Raw genomic sequence first — 21,409 nt, forward strand, 5'->3', positions numbered from 1 at the left:
GGAGGAGCCTAATTAGGCCTAATTGATTCCTATTTCTGGGACCCACTACCTGCTCTTCAATCATTAACCCCTCTACAATCCTAGTCCCTCCTTTTCCCCCTCCAGACCCTCCAGCTAGTCTGGCTCCCCAATCCCCAAGGGAAATGCCCCGGTGGCCATCCCTAGACGTGGACCATCCAGCCTTCCAGGGCAGCCCTGGGAGTCCCTGCAGAGCCCCAGTGGGTGGTGGGGTGCCTTGCTGGGTATCGCAGAAGCCTCTGGCATCAGGGACCCTGGCAAGAGCAGATTTTTGAGCAGGGCTATTTTATACTTTGCAGCTGCTGCCATAAACCCTGGACTGGCCTGGGGAGAGGGGAGCAGCTGCGGGGGAACCCCTGGGCCCTGGAGCCAGTGCCGAAGCCTTCCTGCTATTTCTGAGCAGCCGGAGGAGTCCTGGAATGAAAACCTCCTGAAAAAATGGCAAATCCCTGTCCCACTCCAGACAGGCCCGCTCCTTCCCCCCCACCAGATGAAGAGCCAGGCTGAAGCAGATCGGAGCTGGACATAGCGCCAGACTGCCCACCAGAGACCCCAATTCACACCAGCTCTGGACGGGTTCCAACTCCTGTCTGGTCCTCAGATTCCCACTCATAAATAAATAGAGGGGCTGGTCTCAATCAGGGCTCCCAGACCCTCTGAACTGCAGAGGTTCCCTTTAGTCATTTAGCTCAAACATTCCCACTGTTTAAGGTTCTGTGCTCCAACTCCTAGCTGTGTGACCTTGGACAAGTTACTTGGCCTCTCTGGTTCTCTGGTTTTCTCTTCTGTAAAATAGGGAGAAATGATGACCATCTCATTAACAAGGTTGTGAGGAAGAAATAACATAGCATCAGTAGCTCCTAGTAGATTTATTTACAATAGCCAAACACTGGAAACCACCCAAATGTCTGTCAGCAGGTAAACCGATAAACCAATTGAAATACATCCATGCAAGGGAATACAACTCAGCAATAAAAAGGAGTAAAATATCGATGCATACAATAACATCAATAAATCTCAAAATGTGTAGGCTAAGTGAAAGAAGCCAGACCCAAAGAGTACACACTGCATGGTTCCATTTATATCAAATTCCAGGAAATAAAAATGATTCACAGTGACAGAAAGCAGATGAATAGTTGCCTGGGAACTGAGGGTGGGGGACAGAGAGGAGCAGTAAGGACAGTTTACATGGCATACAGAGAGCCTTGCAGGGGTGATGTTTGTCCATCATCTTGATTGTGGGGATGGCTTTATGAGTATACACATATGTCAAAATTATCAAATTGTATATTTTGAATATGTGCATTTATTGAGTGTCCATGATGCCTCAGTAAAGCTACAAAAAGGCACACTCCAGACATGCGTAATAAATAGTCCATTTATAAATGGTTGCTAGTCCTGTTATTAATCATTGTGCTTGCATCTGAATGATTCTGTACTGAATCCATCTCCTCCACTAGAATATAACCTCACAGCCCTGGCCAGATAGTTCAATTGGTTAGAGCATTGTCCTAATATACAGAAGTTGCTGGTTCGATCCCCAGTCCAAGCCCACACAGAAACATTGATATTTCTGTTTCTCTTCCTCTCTCTCTAAAATCAATCAGTAATTTTTTTTTAATTTAATGTACAACAACAACAAAAAAGAATATAACCTCAGATTCATTCCAAGCCTCTTTGAATGAGAAATAGACAGTCTGGGCAGTTGCTGTCAACACCCTGGCGGGGGTTGAGGGGGACACAAAACTCCTGTCCCCCACCACTATTAGGAAAGCGGAAGAGCCTTGGGACCACGGACACAGCCATGGTGAGAATGTGGAGAGGGTTAAATGTGGTTATGGGTGGGCTGGCACACACGCCTTCCTTCAGCCTCACGTAGCTGCACGCTCACGCACACATGGAGCACCTACTGTGTGTCGGGCACTGTGCCGAATGCTGGGGAGACGGTGGTGCAGAGCCCCAGGTCTCTCTCCTCGTGGACTTCACTACTTGGTGGTGACAGGTGCCCTCCGCACTCTCAGACATGCTGATAAAATTGGTGTGTGGGGGTCTGCGGAGTCAGGATTTTGAAAAGCTCCTAGGTCATCCCATTGTTCAGGTGGAGACTCCTGCCAGGTGGGGTAGGGTCATCTCCTCTTTATACACATGGAAATGGTGGCCCGGAGAGGGGCTTGCCCAAGGCCACACAGCCAGGAAAGGGTGGAGTTGGCACCGACCCAGGCAGTCTTACTTCAGAAGCCCAGCCCACCTTAACCACCCCAGCAGGCTGAACACGATGTGCCCCGGGCTGAGCCACTGGGGACAGGTGAGCTCTGTCCCTCCTGCTCCCAAACTGGACATGACTCCCAGCCAACGAATGCCCAGCCGCGAAGGCTGATCAAAGCCAGGCAGGGCTCAGGGAAGGGGGCTCTTCAGCACCCGCACCCCCACCACTCACTCCCTGAAGCCCCCGTCCCCACACTGAGCTGGGGTCCCTGTCCTGGGGTGGTTTTGCTCACTCTCTCTCCCCCCCTTTATGGCAACAGCCGGCCTGGCCCGGGGACAGAATCCCAGGCGGAGGGCAGCTGTGCAGTTTTACAAGCCCTGGGACAGTGGGGCCTGTTCAGGCCCTGGCAGATTCCCGGAACCCTGGGAACAGTGGAACCCCTCACCCCACCCTCAAGCCCCACCCCCCATCCTATTCCACCCCCACCCAGCCACAGCCACACACACCCCCACCTCTGTCTGCCTCCATGGCACACTCCCTGATGGTGCCTAGCCTGACGTTGGCCATAAAAGGCTCCTCCTGGGTAACTTCATCACAGGTGTGGGGGCAGATCAGAGGGGCCGCAGGCAGGAGTGGGGCCTTGCTGTCCTCTCCCTCAAAGGCTTCATTCATTCATTCATTCATTCACTCATTCATTTATCAAAAAAGCAGTAGAGCCCAGCAGAGAACTCAGACTCAGGAATTAGACTGCAGAGCTGGAATCCAGGCTGTGCTACCTGAGCAACTGCCTTTACCTCACTGTGCCTCAGTTTTCTCATCTGTGACACGGGAATAATCTTTGTTCCCACCTCGTTGGGTTGCGGGTCTCAATGAGCTAATGATGTTTAGTGCTTAGAACAGTGCCTGGCACATGACAAGTGCTCATTAATTGTGAGCAATCATCATTATCATAGAGCCCAGGGGACTGGGGAAGAGAGGCTGGTCAGGAGCTGTTAGGGAAGCCTCCCAGGAGGAGGTGACATCTAGACAGAAGCTAAAGAAGGAGAGGGAGTTAACAAGGCAAGGAGAGGATGGGTGTTATAGGCAGAGAGAATAGAAGCTATAAAATCTCAGAGGTGAGGGAGAGGTGGATTCCTGCCTTGACACTCAGACCACCTCCTTAACCGCCCCCCACCACCACCACCACCAGTTCCAGGGCACACGGCTACGGCAAAGGCCCAGACTATGTCCTCTGGAGGGCCCAGGCGAGCATGAACGGAAGCCACTGACCAGAGAGCTGCTGGTTGGGAAATTCACCCCTGCTTCCTCCTGTCTCACTTGGTTTTTGCCTGCCTTGGGGAAGCTTAACACACTTCCCAGCCACACCCCAGCAGGAGCTCAGGAATCAGCAGAGAGCCTATCACACCCAGAGAGGTTGAGTGACTGGGTCAGAGCCACACAGCATCCGGGTAGTCAGTGGTTGTATTCGATTCTTCGTGTTCTTGGGCGGGAGCTGGTCTGGGCTAAGAAAGGGAGGGCCCTTCCCCACTGAGCGAGACAGAGGCCATTGTGTGTTATGAAACCCAAAACCGAGCACCCTCCGGATGGATATGGGGTCAGAGGAGGGGCGGGGCAGCGGGGGGATGGCCTCCCTGCCCCCATCACCTCGGGGGATCCAGCACATGCTCCCAGCCCAGCCACATCTGGATTCCAGCTGGCAGCTCAGGGACAGAGGGGGAGCAGTGGCCACAGGAACTTGCCATCAAAGGCAAGGAGGAGCCTGGGGGTGAGGAGACAAAGACCAAGTCTGCCTCCAACCCCAGGCACCCGGGAGGGTGCAGGTGCCAGGGAAGTGAGCGTGGCATTGTCTGGGAGACTCTCCCGTCGTTGGCCACTGCACAGGGGCCTGGGAAACTGAAGCCTCCGCCAGGAGGCCCTCCACTGCCCATGTCTCCTCGGGGAAACAGAAAGCTGGGTGGCTACCTTACGGCCACAGATGTAGCAGAGCCATGCATGGAACCTGGCTGTGTAGCCACAAGTCATCTTTCCTTCCTTTCTCACTTTATTCAGCCCCTAGGGCCTGGATGATGGGTCTCCCCAAGAATGTTGCCCCACTGCCATGGCACAGGCCAGGGGACATGCCCTCTATCTCCCGGGGACTCTTTCCTCCTTCAGAAAACCAGCGAGAGACTCAGGCCAGAAGAAAGGTTTATTGTGCTGGTTTGTTACAGCTCAGCACCTGGAGAGCTGTGCACAGGCTGGGGAGCCGCAGACGGAGGGATGGGGAAGAATACTCCCCAACCAGAGCCTCCCCAAATCAGGACAGAGCTCAGGCTCCCTGGTCAAGGAGTAAAGAATGCTGAGGACACAGGCTGCCAGACAATGTGTGCGAGTGAAAGGTGGGGGGCCAGGGCCCCCTGCTCCAGGCTGAGTGTCAGAAACCCTCCCGCCCCCCCCCCCCGAGTGTCCCCCGGGGAACGGTCTCCTCAAATACAGCCCAGGCATCCAGGCTGCTTTGGGAGCTGGACGAATAAGGGTCAGTTCACTCGCCCCATTCGCACAGCGGGGGCAGGATGAGAGGCAGCCCTAGAGAGGGCCGAGCCCTCACACCCCACAGCCCACACCCACCAGACACCCGGGCACCTTCTCCACATTTAGAGCTGTGATTTCCAGAGTCTGCCCTGCAGCATTTTACACTGCAGCTGTTAAAAAAAAAAAGAAAAGAAAAGAAAAGAAAAAAAGTACTACCGGTCAAAAGCAGTTTGGGAAAGGCTAAGTAAAACCAGATTCCACTGGGGCCTTGACTGCAGGACTGGTCGGAGCCCTGGGGTTCTTTCAGGGGCGTGCGGGAGCAGAGAGGGGCTGTTTCCTCAACTGATTGGACTCCAAAATCTTTTTTTCCACAGGGTACCTCAGGGAACCCAGCTTGGCAAGTGCTCGTTTCAGTTCCTGGCCTGAGATGTGCAGGGGCCCCTCACAGAAGCTCCCCAATTAATCAGGCTCATGACTGACTGCGGTAGCACTAACTGTGTCAGCCCCAGGCACTGCCGGATCCCCTGTCTAAAGTCTTCCAAAGCTCCTAGTTACTCTGTTTTACTTCCCTACCTTGATGAAAGCGCATCGCCATCGCGAGGGACCTGCGAAGCAGCATGTTTCCCGATTGTCGTGGCTGTCATCCGGGCACAGCGCCCCCAGCCCACCCTCCCCAGAGGAGCTGTGCTTTGGGATGTAGCCCTTTGAGGAGGCAGGGGTGATTGTTCTAGAACTTGGTGAGATTCTTGGAGTGGACCGGATGCCAGTATATCTGCCTGCCGTAGGATCAGGGCGCTGGGTTTGCAGCTGGGGGTGGTCAAGAAAGAGGCATTGGGGAGCGTTAAGGGCCAAGGGCCTTTCTGTGCCCAAGGAGGGGACCAGTAGAGGTCAGACAGTCAGGGCCACAGCCCTGGAGGCCTGTTAGATGCTAGGGGTGACACTGCCACAAGCACAGGGGTCTTCAGGGGGGCCAGCCGGGTCCCCAGACTCCTGGGCTAATGAGGGGGCTGCTTCTGGTGGCTCCCCTGGGCCTTCGCTGGCCACCACAGCCCCCTCTGCCACCGCTGAGCACGGCTCCTCCGGCCCGTCTGGTTCCTCCACTGGGACCCCATGGCCCTGGGCTTTCTGGTCCTCCTCCGGGCTGCCTGTCTCCTCTTCCTCCGACTTGCCCTCGAGCATCCTGGCCTCGTTTCCACTGCTCGGGACCACCCTGGTGGGAGACTTGAGGTTCTGGGTGGCCGCGAGGATGTCAGCCTGGAGCTGCTGGGAGGAATCCAGGGCCTCCTCAGCCCGGCCGTCGGGAGCCCTGTCAGGGACCTCGCTGAAGGCCTGGGGGCCCCCAGCCCGGTCACTCTGGTCCACGTACTTCTTCTTGGGGAAAGAGGAGGGGTAGTAGGCCGAGGCCTTGTGCTTCTGGCGGGTGATGAGGGCGGCGCAGACAATGAACATCAGTAGGAACACCAGGGAGCCCACCACGGCGATGAGCATCACGTACTGGCGAAAGAAGTCCACGATGCCGTCCAGGAAGTTGGTGGGGGGCTTGGGGCCCGCCAGCCGTGTGGGTGGGGGCCCCGTCGACGTGGGGCTGAGGGCCGGGGTCTGGGGTGGCGGGAGACTCGGGGAGGAGGCTGATGAGTCGTCAGCCTCCTCCCCGCTGCCCCCCATGTCCTCCAGGAAGGCGGCCTGCAGGGGCACAGAGTGGGCCACCGCGGGCAGGACCCTCAGGAGCAGCAGCACAGACATGACGAGGCTGGGGGCCACGGCAGAAACCATGTTGCCCAGGACCTATGGGGTGGGAGGCAGAAGAGAGGTCAGGGTGGGATTCTAGGGTCTCAGGGGACCCCGAGGAGGTACAGGAAACACACAACATATCCGAGTAAGCCACTTCCCTTCCCCACCAGAGCCTCCCCACTGTCCAATGGACTCCCTTTCCTTTATATGTGGGGTTCACACCTGCCCCCTCCACTCCACTCCGAGATTTTAAAGGGCAGTGACTGAATTTTATTTACCTCGCAATCTCAGGTATACAGTAAGTGTTCCATAAATGTATCTTGACTGACTTGGCTGAATTAATAGTAATAATTTGCCCTTGAACTGCTTGCCATATGCCAGGTACTATTTTAAGTTTTTTTATGTGGAATTTCTCATTGAATCTTGAGAACAACTGAATGGTGGAGGTACTATTATTAGCCCCATTTTCTAGGTATGAAAACTGAGGCTCAGAGGAACTCAGTGACTTGCCAAGGAAGAGCAGGGGTTTGCAGATGGCAGTGCTGAGTAAGTAAGAAACTGCCCCACTCCACACTGCAGGGAGTCCTTTCAGCAGCCCCTACCCATCTGTGGTCTACTTTCTGCCTCCAGAAGATTCATAGGTTTGAAGCCTGCACACTTTCTGAGCTCAGCAGCAGACCTGCATGCCAGGAGCATGCTAGGAGCCTCTGCCCATGGCTAACCTTCACCTCACGGCTCAAAGCAAGACCTAGAGGTCGCAGGGGAAACACCCCGTGCCTGCGACAAAGCTGAAGCCTGCTGGAGCCTGGGACCCACCATTAAGTGGGAGCCAGATGAGCTCTGACCCTCCCTCACCCATCAGAAAGCTACTTCCAACATGAACCCCCAGACCCTATGTGTCCCAGACAGCCGGCTAACTAATAAATTCCTCATGGCCCAGACTTACGGAGGAGGCTGGCTTCTAAAACACGAACCCTCTCAGCTGGCCAGAGTGGAGATAGGAACTCATTCAGATAAACCCAGGGACCCTTTCTGTGCCCTCCAGTTCAACCCTTGAGAATCCCATCCTGACCCAGCAGAGCACCCAGGACCCTGACACTGGGTGGTGCTAGAGGCTCCAGGATAGAAAACCTTTAGGGTCCCCTGTCTGAGGCCCTCCTCACTGAGGGGACTGAGGTGGGGAGACAGAGGCCCAGAGAGGGCAAGAGGCAGGCGCAAAGCCACACAGTAAATTCCTAGGAAAGGAAAGGAAGTCAGATTTCCAACACTGACAGCAGTTCCCCTTGAGTGTCTGGGCCTGAAGCCCTGCTTCATAAAAGGGTGACATACCAGCCTCATGGTGACTTGGGGATTCAGGAGATAAAGTAGGAATGACACTAGGCCATTGAGGGGTTTGTTCCAAGTGACATGGGCTTCCCGATTAAAGTGTCATTAATTGAAATTAACTGTACTGAAATGAATTTCAACAAACTGGCTCAGACAGCAAAAACAAAAAATAATTCCAGGACATAAAGAGAGGCAACGCTATCAGGGGTCAGGGGTTCGCTTTTAATGAGCTGGTCATTGTACTTGCAGCACAGATCTGAGCCCTTCTGTGGCTGCAATCCTTCAGAAGCCCGGGGGCCGGCGCTGTCACTGCCTCCATTTTTCAGACGAGGAAACTGAGGTTCAGAGACAGACAGTGATCTGCCCAAGGACACACAGACAGCTGGGATTTGATCCTTCTTCTGTATGACTCCAAGATATCTCTCTCTCTCTCTCTCTCTCTCTCTCTCTCTCTCTCTCTCAATTTCTCTCTCGTGGCTGGGGCTGGCCTCACACCCCCTGGTTGACGTCACCTGTCAGCTGGGGGAAAGACTTGAGAAGCTATCTGAACTTCAGAGGCCTTCCCAGCCCTTCTGTTTCCAGCACTTGTTGGCAAAGTTTCCTATAGACAGCTTTGATCTTGGGGTCATTTTCTCCCCAGACCCCTCCTCGCCTTCTGCCTCCAGTCAAGCCTCAGGAGAGAACTTTCCTGGTGGCAGCTGAAGCTTCTCATCAGAGATTACAACTATGACCAGTGGTGGCTGAAGCCCAGGGGGTTTTCCTAGGGGCCAACCGTGAGGTTTCTTCGCTGAAGGTCTGCAGGCAGCCAAGTGGGAAGGCTGGTTAGGCCGGATTCGAATCCTAATTCCATCTTGGTCTAGCCCTTCTGGGCCTCATTCTCCCCACCTGTAACTTGTGGGGCATGGTGGGGAAGTGAGCACAGGTCCCGCCTGGCACAGAGTCGCTGTTCATGGAGGTAAGGTGGCATTCAGGAGCAGCCGAATTTGTGCCCCAGCAGAGCTCCAGAGTCGGCCAACATCTCCCCACCAAAGTCAACAACTGATTATCCTCACCTGATGTGATGAGATTCACTCATTATCTCCACTCACCTCCAGGACAGGTCAATTTTTTTGCCTGGTTGAGTGAATTCTCAACTCTGATCACCGAGGAATCCAGAACCATACACACAGACACACACGCACACATGCACACACATGCATGCACGCATGCACATGCACAGCAGAGAGCTGGACAGAGAAAAGTGCTCCCTCCCCCTGCAGCCTTGGGGTGAGGGGGCAGAGGATAAAGAAAGAGGACACACAATCTCTGGCTCTCAAAGGCCAACACCCCAACCCTCAGAATCCCCCACTCCCCTCCTGGCTTCCCAGGAAATGTGCAGGCAAAGTGTGGGAGCTGGCCTGTCCTCGCAGGAGTTGGCCATGTGACCCTGCGTGCTGAGCCCCTCGCCTCTCTGGGCCTCAGTTTCCCAGCTGTAAAATGGGCGCATTGGCCCGGGCAGCTCTGAAATGGTTGTAGCCCATCAGCTGCCCTACCTCCTTCCTGAGCCCTAATTTTTTCCAGGATGCAGAAACTCACAGGCCATTAAGAGCTGGGGTCAGGCTAATCCCTCTCATTTTACTGGGCTGACAGTGGGAATAGCCTGCCCAGGGTCACACAGCCTTTTAGGGCAAGCCCTGAATAAAACCTCTGAACAGAGAAGCCGCTCAGAATACCCCTCCGGAGGTCACTTTCCAGCCATATGTCCTGAGTCACCTCTGGGCCTTGGTGTCCACATCCGCACGGTGGGGATGAGGGCCACCTCCCTGGACTGTAGTCAGGACATGAAACAGCAGTCCCCGGAGCACAGTAGGTGTCGGCAGTTGGGTGCCACAGGATGGGCCAGGACTCCCAGCATGGAGCGGGGCCTGTGTTACAGCCCATCTCACTCAGGGTCCATTGTTTGAAAATGTGATGGCCCTAGCTGAGGTCAGAAATACGCAGATGATGCAAAATCCACCCCTAAGACCGAGGGACCCCAAGACCCGAGACTGAAGGGCCACAGCAGCTGCTCCACCCCCACGCAGAGACGGGTAGCCAGAGGGGGAAGGGCAGCCCGCAAAAACCTGGCTTCCATTAATGGCCTTTGGGGGAGGGGATCTGGCTGAAGCACTGTACCCCCTGCCCTGGGGCAGCTGAGGACAGGGACCTGGGCTTTCTGGAGGGGAGACCTGCGGAGGGAGGGGGGCCCTGAGGGCTCAAAATATACAGACACACACAAAGAGCAACAGTAGCATGGACACACAACACATATATAGACACATAACATATGGACACAACTTCCAGACACCCCAGGGAGCTCACCCGGCCCACCAGCTCAGATACACAGACGACATACACGAACGCACAACGGGCTGGTCCTCCAACAACACATGCACATCACAACCCCCTGTCACACCGAGGATCCCCCCAGACGGGACTGCCCCAGTCCACACTGCCCTCCCGCTGATCCTGGAAGCAACCACCCTGGTGCCCACTTTCGAGGACAACACATCCCCGAACAGCAAGGCCACAGTGGCACACACACGCGACACCAGGCACGCGGGGGCAGAGGAGGCGCACACACGTTCTGCCCCCTCACCCTCAGCACACATTACACACGTACACAGCATCTAGCACACCCTCAGAACTCACACACACTTAGAGACGCTCTGCAAAGCGCTCCCCCCGCCCCCCAGTGCCTACACTCCAAGACTCCCCGGACTCCCCGGACGGAGGAGGGGACCCCAGGACTCACCGGTCCCTCCGCACACAGGCCCGGTGCTCCCGCCAGGTGGAGCGAGAGAGAGAGTCGGTGCCAGTGCCCGGCGCTGCTCTGGGCTGGCCGCCCCGCCCTCCTCCCGCCCCCTCCCTCCCTCCCGGGCTGCGGGGCCAGCTTGATTTCATTAAGGGGTTTGGGGTGGGGACAGGGGAGGGGTGGGGCTGCGCTAGGCCACACACATCCCCCCTCACTCTCACTCCCGCAGGCGCCCCCTCCATACTGGGGGGAAGCCCAGATGGGGCACTTCCTCCCTGACCACGGTCCCCAGGGCAGGCTGGGGCACACAGACAGACAGATAGACAGGCCGGCAGGCAGGGCTGTCCCATACAGCACCCCCTCATCCAGAGGCAGACAGACCCAGGCAAGCTGGGGTCCTGCCTTCCTTCCAAAGAAGAGCTCAGGGAAGTTCGGAGGACCCTAGAAATGAAGAAAATTCCCAGTCCTTGATTCCAGCTGTGACTCAGGTTTTCCGAGGCTGGGGGTGAAGAGTGGGAGCCGGGTGAGTGTCATGCAGAGCAGGAGCGGAGCCTGAGGGAGGGTCCGGGGCTGGGGCAGGGAGCGAGTTCTGACACCCACTGTCTGGCTCTGGTCAGGCCCTTGCCTCCTCCAGGCCTCAGTTTCCCCATTTGCAGGGGTGAGTGGGAAGCTTTCTGGGCTCCCTCTGGCTCTGACATTCTAAGATCAGTGGCCCCACACTATCCCAAATGGTGTGGCTACAGCAGAATCTGTGGCCCTGTTTTGCAGATGGAGAAGGTCAGGCAGGATGAGTTCAAGTGGCTCAACTAAGGAACTGAGACAGGTCAGTAGTAGTAGCCCTGGACCCAGGACCTCTGGCGTTCCTGAGGAATCCAGTGGGTCAGTGGCCCCTGGCATTTGTTTACTCATGCTCATTCATTCATCCAGTAAATGAATGGTCTAGGTGTTCTTAATGAACTTAGCCAGGCACTGTGCTAAGCAGGTCTCAGAGGGGAATCAGACATAGCCCAGCCCTCAAGGAGCGCGGCGACTTCTGAAAAGAAGGACACACATGTAAATTCCTTTTTCACAAAATAGAAATGAGTCTGTGGCAAGAGAGAGGCCAGGCCAAGTGCTCAGGGACCCAAGGACAAAGAGAGGTCCACAGAGAGCAAGAGGCAGGGGAGAGGTCCTGGAGAACTCGGCTGTGAAGGAGCAGGATCTGAACAAGGGGAGACCCTGAGAGGCACTCCAGGCAGAAGGGACCAGCGTGGGTAAAAGCAGAGCAGCTGGAGTGTGATGTGGACAAAAGGGAGGAGCAGGTAACGAGGGTTGGGGAAGGCAGCAGGAACCGGGCTAAAGTCTCAGAATGTCATTCATCCAGCCTAAGACAGGGTCCATTCTGTGCCCCTCCGTTGGGGGTAGAGAAGCCCCCACAAGGAGTCCGGGATCCAGAGGCAGACAGACCCAGGTTCAAATCCTGCCTCCACTGCATCCTGCCCCACGTGGAGCCTCTGAGAGGATAGATGGAGGGCGTGAGCGTGCTGGGCAATATCCAAGCACTGGCCAGAGGCCAAGTGTATGAGTTTTCCTGTTGCTGCTGTAACAAATGGCCACACACTGACTGGTTCCAAATAACACACATTTATTCTCTTACCGTTCTGGCAGCCAGACGTCAGCACTGGGTCTCCCTAGCCCAACACCAAGGTGCTGGCAGGGCTGCAATCCTCCTGGCGTCTTCAATGGGTAGTGTCTGCCTCTTTGCCTCTTGGAGCTTCTAGAAACTGCCTGCACTCCTCAGTCCATGGGCCTCTTTCCCCATCTTCACAGCCAGCTGCAGTGGGCTGAGTCCTTATCACACCACCATCTCTCAGGTTCCCTCTCCCAAACCCTCTTCTACTTTTAAGAACCCCTGTGACAACATAGGACCCACCCAGATAATCCAGGATGGTCTTCCCAGGTAAGAACCTCAATATAATCACAGGTGCAGATGTCTTTTGCTATGTAAGGTGGCATATTCATATTCACAGGTTCCAGGGACTAGTATGTGGGCATCTCTGGGGGAGGGGCACTGTTCTGTCTCCCACACTGCGGCTGTGCAAGTTCCATAAGTGCTTACGGAGAGGTGAGTGAATAAGTGAAACTCATTCAACAGATGCAGAAACTGAGGTTCATGGCAGCATGACCTACCAAGATCCAACAGCATGTTGAGGATCAGAGCGTCGGCCCAGCATGTGGATGTTCCGGGTTTGATTCCTGATCAGGACACACAGGAGAGGCGACCATCTGCTTTTCCACCACTCCTCCCCTTCTCACCTCCCCTTTTCTCTTTCCCCCTCCTGCAGCCATGGCTCAATTGGAGCAAGTTGGTCCTGGGCACTGAGGATGGCTCCATGGCCTCCACCTCAGGTGCTAAGAAGAGCTGGGTTGCTGAGCAACAAAGCAACACCCCAGATGGGTAGAGCATCGCCCCCTAGGGGGCTTGCTGGATGGATCCTGGTCTGGTACATGCGGGAGTCTGTCTCTCTGCCTCCCCTGCTTTCACTGAACAACAAAAAAAGAAACTGCCAGGCCAATGGCCCTCCTCCCCCAGAGGCTCACCCCTCACAGTAGTACTACCTCCATCTGCCCCATTAAAGGGCTGTCAGACCATATCAACACGCACACCCTCACACAAAGACACACACGCTCTCCTTCAGCCAACCCACAATCCCAACCCGCAATCTGAGGTCAGAACAGCAAAATGTCAGTCACCAATGGGAGAAAAAAGGATCTAAGAGTTCCAACCCCAGTGCTCATATCAATTATGGGTGGCTGGACCAATCACCGCCCCTCTGTGGGCTGCAGCTAAACATGGGCTTAGACCAGATGTCCACCACAAGCCTGCCAGCAGTGTTTCCAACACTCTGACATTCTCCATTTTATTCATTCTACAATGATTGTTTCAGCATTTACTTTACACCCAGCCCAGTGTCAGGCCCTGGGAGACAGTGATAAGCAAACAAAGGCACAGTTTGCAGAGTAGAAGAGGGAAGACTAGCCATAAGTAAGTTAACAAACAAGTGACTATCTAACTGCAAACTGGGCTAAGAGTTGAAAGGAGACAGTTCAGTGGCTGTGGGAGGCTAATCTGGGGGGCAGGGCAAGGAGGGTTCCATGAGGAAGTGACAGTAGAGCTGCCAGTGAAAATGAGGAGGAGGTATTTAAGAAAGCAAGGATGCAAGAGGATTCCCAGCAGCAAGAGCAGCACATGCAAAGGCCCCGAGGTAGATGGGAACCCAGCAGCTTCAGAGCAGTTCCTAACGATTATTATTGAGTAAGAGGAGATAAACCAACGCTGCAGGGACCAGAAATTTTGCCTTTTTTGTGCATTGCCTTAACTCCAGCATCTAAGACAGTGCCTGGAACACAGTAGGTGCTCAGTAAATGCTTGTTGATGTGTGAATGACCACTCTGACCGCAACTTTTGTATTTCCATGTTTTGACAACCTCATGCCCTGAGATTTTGCTCTAGCCACTCCTTCTCCTCCCTGAAGGTCTCACATTCCACATTCTCTAGTTCCAGGATCTGTTTCAGGGCCCAGGCTGGGTGATCCCCATGGCCTGCACTGCCATGGCTCCCAGAGGGCACAGGCAGGCTGGTGGCATGCAGCAGACCAGGCCACTAGCTTGCAACCTGTAATTTCAAAGTCAGAGAGCAATGGGCCCTCTGCCCAGCCTTGAAACCATTCAGAGGCCTCACCCTGTGCCTACCATGCAATTAGCAGCCATGACCCCCGCCCTGCTGAACAGCCACAGCCGAGGAGGTGTGGAGGGGGAGGGCAAAACCCACCCACCTCAAGTCTCTACCAGGGGTTGAATGTGGGGCGGGCTGCCTAGCCCACCACAGCCCCCCGCTCCAGCTTCTCGTGTGCTCAGAGCCCCTTCTAATTACGCAGCTCCTGGGGCCACTGGGGCCTGCACTCTGGGAAAAAATAGCCCAAGCCTTTCATGTGGCCAGAGAGGCCACGGCTGCAGCCCCACAGGCCTGGCCTTCAGAGGGACACCCGTGGGGCAGCCTCCCATTGGATGCTTCAAGGAGGCAGAGTAGACTTCATCCAGGCAGGCCAGAGCTCGAGGCGTGCTGTGAAACCTCCCTGGGCCTCAGTTTCCCCATCTGTAGACTTGAGATGCTTACTCGTTTCTCAGTGATTCCCCTGTTAGGTACTGATATGTGCCAGGAACTGTGCCAGGCACAGAGAGAGCCATGAACAAGACGGACGCTGCCACATCTTTGCCCAGGCTGTTCCCTCTGCCTGAAACATCATCCTCTGTGTTCCCCCTCCCTTGCCTGACCACGCCCCTGCACATCTTGTGGCTCAGCCATCACCACCTCCAGGAAGTCCTCCCTGAACCCCAGCCTCTGGGAAAGGAGATCAGTAGCCTTCTCTATGTTTCTGCACCCCAGGCTCCCCACTCAGACTGCTGAGCATACAGGGCTATAATGGCCCTTTTACATGTGTCCCCACACTGTCTGCCTCTCGGTCCTGAATTGGGGCCTTTTCTGTCCATGTGTCCCTCACACCAGTGCCTGGAACATAGGAGGTGCTCAATAAATTTTTTCCACTGGCTGGATGACTCTAGTCCAACCTCCCCATGTTAACAGATGGGGAAATAGAGGCACAGGGAGGAGACACATCAACATTATTTTGCTCCGTACCAGCTCCTCTGCTTCAGGGACCTGGTCTCTACCCCAGGGACCTCTTCGCAAAGGAGACAGACAAGAAACAGGTCAACTGGCAAATCGGGAAGATAACTCCACACTGCAAAATGCTATCAAAGAGATAAAAAGAACAAGGAGACAGGGAGTAGCTTGAAAGGGCAGGTGCCTGGGAAGCTATTGCAACAGTTGTGGTCAGGATATACTCTCTGAAGAGCTGTCTGAACTAACACCCACAGGCTCAGAGGAATTAGCCACTCAAGGAGCAGGAGGAAGAGCTTTCTGGGCCAAGGAAACGGCAAGTGCAAAGGCCCTGAGGTAAATAAGGACTCATCATTAGGCCTCCTCCAGGGAAATGAGACTGCATTCTCACCAGGGAGCAGTTGGAGCGGAAACTGGGAGCATTAGCTCCTGGTTCTTCCCCTCACGCACTGTGTGACCTGAGCCTCAGTTTCCCTTCCTGCACCAGGAAGGGTCAGCAGAGGCCCCTCCAACATCTGTCATTCTGTAATTCTAGGCACATTTTCCAATTGTCTGCCCATTCCCAGCAAACAACCAGATGCGTGCCCACTACTGACGGGGAGAAAAACAGCCAGCCACATGGAGCAGCCGGCAGTTTCTGTAACGTTAGCCAGACACTTCCGCATTGACCCAGCAATGTCATGCCCAGGCCGTTTTACCCAAAAGAAGTGAAAGCACACATCCACACAAAAATGAGGATGTCCATTGCTGCTTTGTCCATCACAGACAAAAAAGTAGAAGCAACCCAAATGTCTGCCCATGGGGGAGGAGCAGACCGCAGTACGTCCAGCCTGCGGACCGCTTCTCAGCGGGACAAGGACGAGCTGGGAGACATACGACAGTTTGGGGGCATCCCACAGACACCCCGAGTGAAAGTGCCAGACCCAGAGGGGTACTCACGGGGTTGATTTCATTTACATGGTTCTAGAACAAAGGGAAAACCAAGCGCTGGGGACAGAAGTCCAAAAAGCAGTTATCCTTGGGGGTGTTGACTGGAGAGCGAAGGGGACCTCGGGGCTGGAAAGGCTTGATGTCTGGGCCTGGGCGGGGTGACGTGGGCACACGGGGAGAGACCAAGCTGCCCGCGCCAGAGGCGTGCACTTTCCATGGGTTGTCTGTAAAAAATAAATGTGCATCCCTCTCTTTTGTGGAGGGTGTGTATGGGAAAGGTTGGGGGGCAGAGCCGTAGGACCTTCGGCTCCCGGTCCGTGGCGGCCCGGCCAGCTGCACAGGGCCTTGTAAACATTTACATCCTGGTACAAGGAGCGGCTTCATTAGCCCGACGTGGAAGCCATCGGGGAAGGCAGGAATGTAAACAGGCACCACCACGCTGCAGACCTCTGTCTCTGCTCTGCCCGCTGCCCCCTGGGTCCCCAGGACCCCCCACTGCCCACTCTTCCCTCTCCACCCCCCACTCCCCATCACGTGAAGAAATGGATGCTTCTGGACTTCCCCTACAGCACTGTTGGCAGAGGGGGTGGGGGGTGGGGTTCGGCCAAAAGGGAGAAGTGAGGAGGGATGGGAGCAGAACTTCAGGCCGCTGTCACCCAAACACCCAGGGCATCAGGTCATCTCACATGTCTCTGCTCTCCACCCCCTCACTCTACACTAAGACCTTCTGCCCCATCTTTTCTCCTTCCCTCTTTCCCTTCTCTTCCCTCCCTCCTTCTATCCTTCCCTTCCCTTCCCTTCTTTCCATTCTCTCTCTCCTTCAGCAGGTACTTACTGAGCACATACTCTGTGCCAGATACTTATGCACTGGGGCTACAGCAGAGAATAACACGGATAAAGCAAAAATCCCTGTCCTTACCTTCTAGTGGGACAAGATAGACAAAAAGATAACTTAGAATGTATGTGTGGTGTGGCAGACGATGGCAAGGGGCATGGAGAAAAAGCGGAGAAAGGGTGACACTGGAGCAAAGACCTGAAGGAGATGAGAGAGTGAGTCTGGAGGTAATAGAGGAAGAGCATTCCAGGCCCAGAGCAGAGCCAGTGCAAAGGTCCTGAGGTGGGGTGTGCTTGGTATTTTCAAGGAGTGGAAAAGAAAAGTGTCTGGTGTGGCTGGAACACAGTGAGCGAGGGGATAGTGGGAGGAAGTGAGGTCAGAGGGCACCGGGGTCTGATGTTGTAGCCCCAATGGGCATTTGCAGGGGTTTGACTTTTATTATGAGTGAAGACCAAGTGTGGTTCCTTGTGTCTGTGAAACCCTTCATCCCTTCTCCTCTCCATATGTCAAGCCCTTGTCCTCTTTATGTCCCCCACACGCATATAAACCCTTTCTCTCGAGGACCCTGCTGGGTCCTATCTCTGAAGAAAGGAAGGGGGCCCACATAAGGCCCCCACAAAGGCCACACACATCCCCAGCCGGACCACCAGCTTCTGACTCAGCAGGGACCAGGAACTTGGCTCCTGGGGATCTTTATGAACCAATGTCTCCTGGCAGCTGCCTCACTCAGCTTTCTGCAGCCAGGCCCAGGGCCCACCGCCCAGTGAGGGTCTTCACAACATCCAGATCCACCCACCACTAGGGAAAGGGCTGCGTAGGAGTGACAGAAAGGAAATGAAACCCACCCCAGGAGAAACCGAGACCATTTGTCCTTCAGAGAACTCCAGTTCTGCTGCTTTCGAGCTGAGTGACCTTGGGCTAAGTTACTCAACCACTCTGGGCCTCAGTCTCCTCCTCTGTAAAATGGGAGGTAATTACAATATTTCCCCCATCCCTGGGTTACTGTGAGAAGACAGTGAGCCTTGGCACTGAATGATAACAACCACAACAGCAACACAATGGCAGACATCTGGGACTTAGAATCTACCACACCATCTGGACAAGAGCGAACACAAAGGCCTGGCTACAGCAGGTGCTGTAAGGTTACTGGATGGGGAGGGGCGGATGAATTAGCTACCCCAGTCCCCTACCACTAACAGGTCGGTCAGTGAGGTGAGCCCCGCCCCCATCCTAGGAGGAGTGTGCGTGCAGGCCTGGGGCTTGCTGCCACCACCCCAGCACCCCCACGCAACCCCCCGGCACCCGCCACGCAGCCAGGGATCCAGCCTTTGCACAGCACGTTGATCTTTCCTGATTGAGTCCCGCCTTCCTGAGCCAGGACACACGCGGGTGCTGGCCAGGGGGGATGGGCCCCGACAGCTGGAAACATCTGGTTTGAATTGTCGGTTGGAAGCACCAGCTAGGCAGCCAAGGAATTTGTGAGCTAATTTTAGGCCAAAAGACAGAGAGCTCAGCAGGGCTAGGGCTGGTTCCCCAAACCACAGGGGCAGGGCTCCGAGGCTTGGGGGAATGTGGAGGCCTCCACGGTGTCCCTCGGAGGGCTCACGCCTGCCCTGTAGCCAGGGGCTGCCGCTCACAGCACGGGCGCTAACTGGGCACCTCCAGTGTGCCAGCCCCTGAAATGAGGATGCTCATTCCACCCTCCCACAGCCCAGAAGAAGCAAGGATGCCGTTCCCCTTTTCACAGGTGTGGAAGCTGAGGCCCCCAGAGGTTAGAGAGTTGCCCAATACCCTGCGACTAGTAAGTGGAGTGGGGATTTGAACCGGGTCTGCCAAACTCCAAGCCTCAGACCTAAGGTTCTCTTGATCTGCGCCCCTGGCTCTTAAATCCTGTCAGTCCCATTGACCTTGCCTCTGTCCTACGCCCTTACACCACCTCCCTAGCACGCCTGTTCATTCAGTAAATGTTTCCTGAACCCCTACTGTGCAGTGACAAGGAAAGAGTGAATATGGGGGGACAGAGGCCCCTAACCTTAGATAGCAAAATCAACATATCAACGACAACACTCCTGGCAGTCACCAGTGCCTCTAAGGGAAAAGAGGATCTCGCAAAGCGAACGGGACCCCCCGGAGTTGGGGTCCAGAAGCTTTGGCTGGTGGGATTAGGAGACCCTGCTCTCATACATATTCATTTGCGGAGGGGCTGCTGAAACTCTGGGGAAAATCACTTGAAGCCTGTCTCTCTTGGGGGCCCGAAGACCAGACACGAGTCAGGACAATAGTCTCCTGAAAGAAATCCTCTGAGAGAGCAGGGGGCAGCCCAGACGGAGGCTGGAGGGGGCACGGTTCACCCGCACTCCGCTCCCCTGGCAGGGTTCGTGCACTGGGGCTCAGGGCACGTCGGCACCACCCTGGTGCCCCCATCTCCGTGGGGCCAGGCTTCGCTCCGCCTTTCTGGGGAAAAGCAGGGTGAAGGCTGTCCTGCTACAAGGCTCAGTGCCAGCATCCTTGTTCGGATGACCTTGGTCATGGGGGTGCTAGTTCTGCAGGGCCCTGGGTGGCAAAGCTAGAGCAGCTATGATGACAGCCTTCCACCCAAGAGAATGCTCCACAACCAAGTTCATGGCCACACAGAAGCCCATTTGGGACCAAGCACCTCTTTGACTTGGGAGGCAGCTGTCCTGGGCACCACCTACTAGGTGCCTTAGCACTCCCTCCAGTAGGGACAACCAGAAGTATCGCCACACATTGCCAAGTGTCCCCTGGGGAACAGAAGCACCCCCAGGTAAGATCTTCCGGCTCAGAGTCCTCCCGTATGGACATTAATAGCTATAGGAAGATGGTTCCACTCACCAGCTGCAGAGGCCTGGGATCCCCAGATTTTCTAACACTTACGGTTTCATTCTGTCCATTGAGAAATATTAGAAAAAGACACAGAAGTTGAAAGAAGCTATCCTACGCTCGACGGCTGACCGCACGACAATTTGGTGTACTCCCTCCAGTCTTCCCTCTGCATTTGATCATCCTCGTGCTGTGGCTACAGTTTGTTGAGCGCTGCACCCTGTGCCGGGCATGGGGCCAAGTGCTTTCTGTGCTGGGTCCCATTAATCCTCCCGACCTCCCTGCGAACTGACGCCAATGTGACCCCATTTCACAGTGGAGGAAACTGAGTTCACATTGTGACATTTTTCCATACCATCCTTTAAAACAACCTCATTTTCAAACACTGAAAAGCATTCTGTGAGAGGCTGAGTGGACTGTGCCCCGAAAAGCCCAGCAATCAGGGCCCTGCCCACCTCAACCCACCAAGGTCGGGGACAGAAGAGCATTGTGTAGCACGTGTCTGACCACAAGGTCAACCCTGCTCGGACCCTGATTCACACAAGGCCTCACGCACAGAGGTTCGGGTCCTTCCCAATTATCTCTCGATTCCGTGCTTTCTTCGCAGCCCCACTCTGGCCAGGCCCCCTCATCCTCACACAGCCTCACCCTCCTCCTTGCGGCCACCAGACCGTGTCCATCCTCGCAACGCCCCTCCTGTTTTCCACGCCCTTCTCCAGGCCTGGAACATTCTTCTCTCGACATCCTCCCTCCCAAGTCATCAACTCTGCATCTTTCAAGTCTCAGACATCCTCCTGACCCCTCCTCACCCCACTTCCAACGTCTGGCCACACTGCACACGCTCAGGGCCCCCAGCACTTCTCCTCTGGACTCATGGGCCCCACAGGGCATCACCCGTCCTGCCCTGCTCTCCTGGCATCCGGGACCTAGCACAGTGCCTGGCACAGAGCGGACACACCATAACAACCGACGTATGGGGCTTGGCTGAGCGCCAGTGGGGGTGGGATATAGAGGATGAGTTTGGGGAACGTCTGCCCAGATCAGCTGCTGAATGAACCACCCGCAGGGCTGGCAGCCCAAGCTCATAAGACAAAAGGGGCCTGGAGCAGACTTAGCATGCCAACCATTTCCTGTCTGCCCGCCTTCCTTCCCTGTCATCAGAGCTGAAGTCAGCAGAGTCTCGTTTCTTAGCAGTGGATCCTGAAGGAGTAAACGTCCCAGCTTTCTGAACCTCAGTTTCCCCTGCAGTAACCGGAGGTACTTATTGTACCCAGGGCTGTTGGCAGACCCAAATGAGATCATATAGATAAATGGTTTGGCATGGGGCTGAGACATACAGTCACTGTCCAATAAATGCCAGCTCCTTGTCCCCAGCTCTGCTGTGTCCTGCTTTCTGCAAGAAGGGGGCTGGGCTCAACTTTGTCACCCTCCCAAGTGCCAATGTTTTCCCTCAGCAGCCAAAAGCTTCAAAGGGTGACTGATGGGGACTTCCAGGCACCAGGACTGGTCAGCAGAGGTGAGAGTCTAGGACATGGGATTCCCCTAGAACCCCACTGTGACATAGTGCCACAACCCCAA

At 55.2% G+C, this 21,409-nt stretch overlaps 1 protein-coding gene across 3 annotated transcripts; it reads right to left on the minus strand.

The window, feature by feature from the left end:
• Positions 1 to 4,404: 4,404 nt before the first annotated feature.
• Positions 4,405 to 19,931, minus strand: TMEM119 (transmembrane protein 119). Of its 3 annotated transcripts, none has more exons than XM_066365972.1 (2): positions 19,844 to 19,931; positions 4,405 to 6,520 (listed from the first exon to the last, which is right to left on the minus strand). In XM_066365972.1, exon 2 carries the CDS (start codon positions 6,506 to 6,508, stop codon positions 5,657 to 5,659), a length of 852 nt encoding a protein of 283 aa, XP_066222069.1. In that variant the 5' UTR covers positions 6,509 to 6,520; positions 19,844 to 19,931; the 3' UTR covers positions 4,405 to 5,656. The 3 variants fall into 3 exon arrangements, with proteins under 3 accessions (XP_066222069.1, XP_066222067.1, XP_066222068.1); XM_066365970.1 differs by lacking the exon at positions 19,844 to 19,931 and adding an exon at positions 10,566 to 10,657; XM_066365971.1 differs by lacking the exon at positions 19,844 to 19,931 and adding an exon at positions 8,036 to 8,153.
• Positions 19,932 to 21,409: the final 1,478 nt, after the last annotated feature.

This window comes from Saccopteryx leptura, chromosome 2, assembly GCF_036850995.1.
Source record: "Saccopteryx leptura isolate mSacLep1 chromosome 2, mSacLep1_pri_phased_curated, whole genome shotgun sequence".
NCBI classification, from domain to species: Eukaryota; Metazoa; Chordata; class Mammalia; order Chiroptera; family Emballonuridae; genus Saccopteryx; species Saccopteryx leptura.

Excerpts from the sequence above, each read along its gene's own strand:
- TMEM119 (XM_066365972.1), bottom strand. The coding sequence starts at position 6,508 with ATGGTTTCTGCCGTGGCCCCCAGCCTCGTCATGTCTGTGCTGCTGCTC.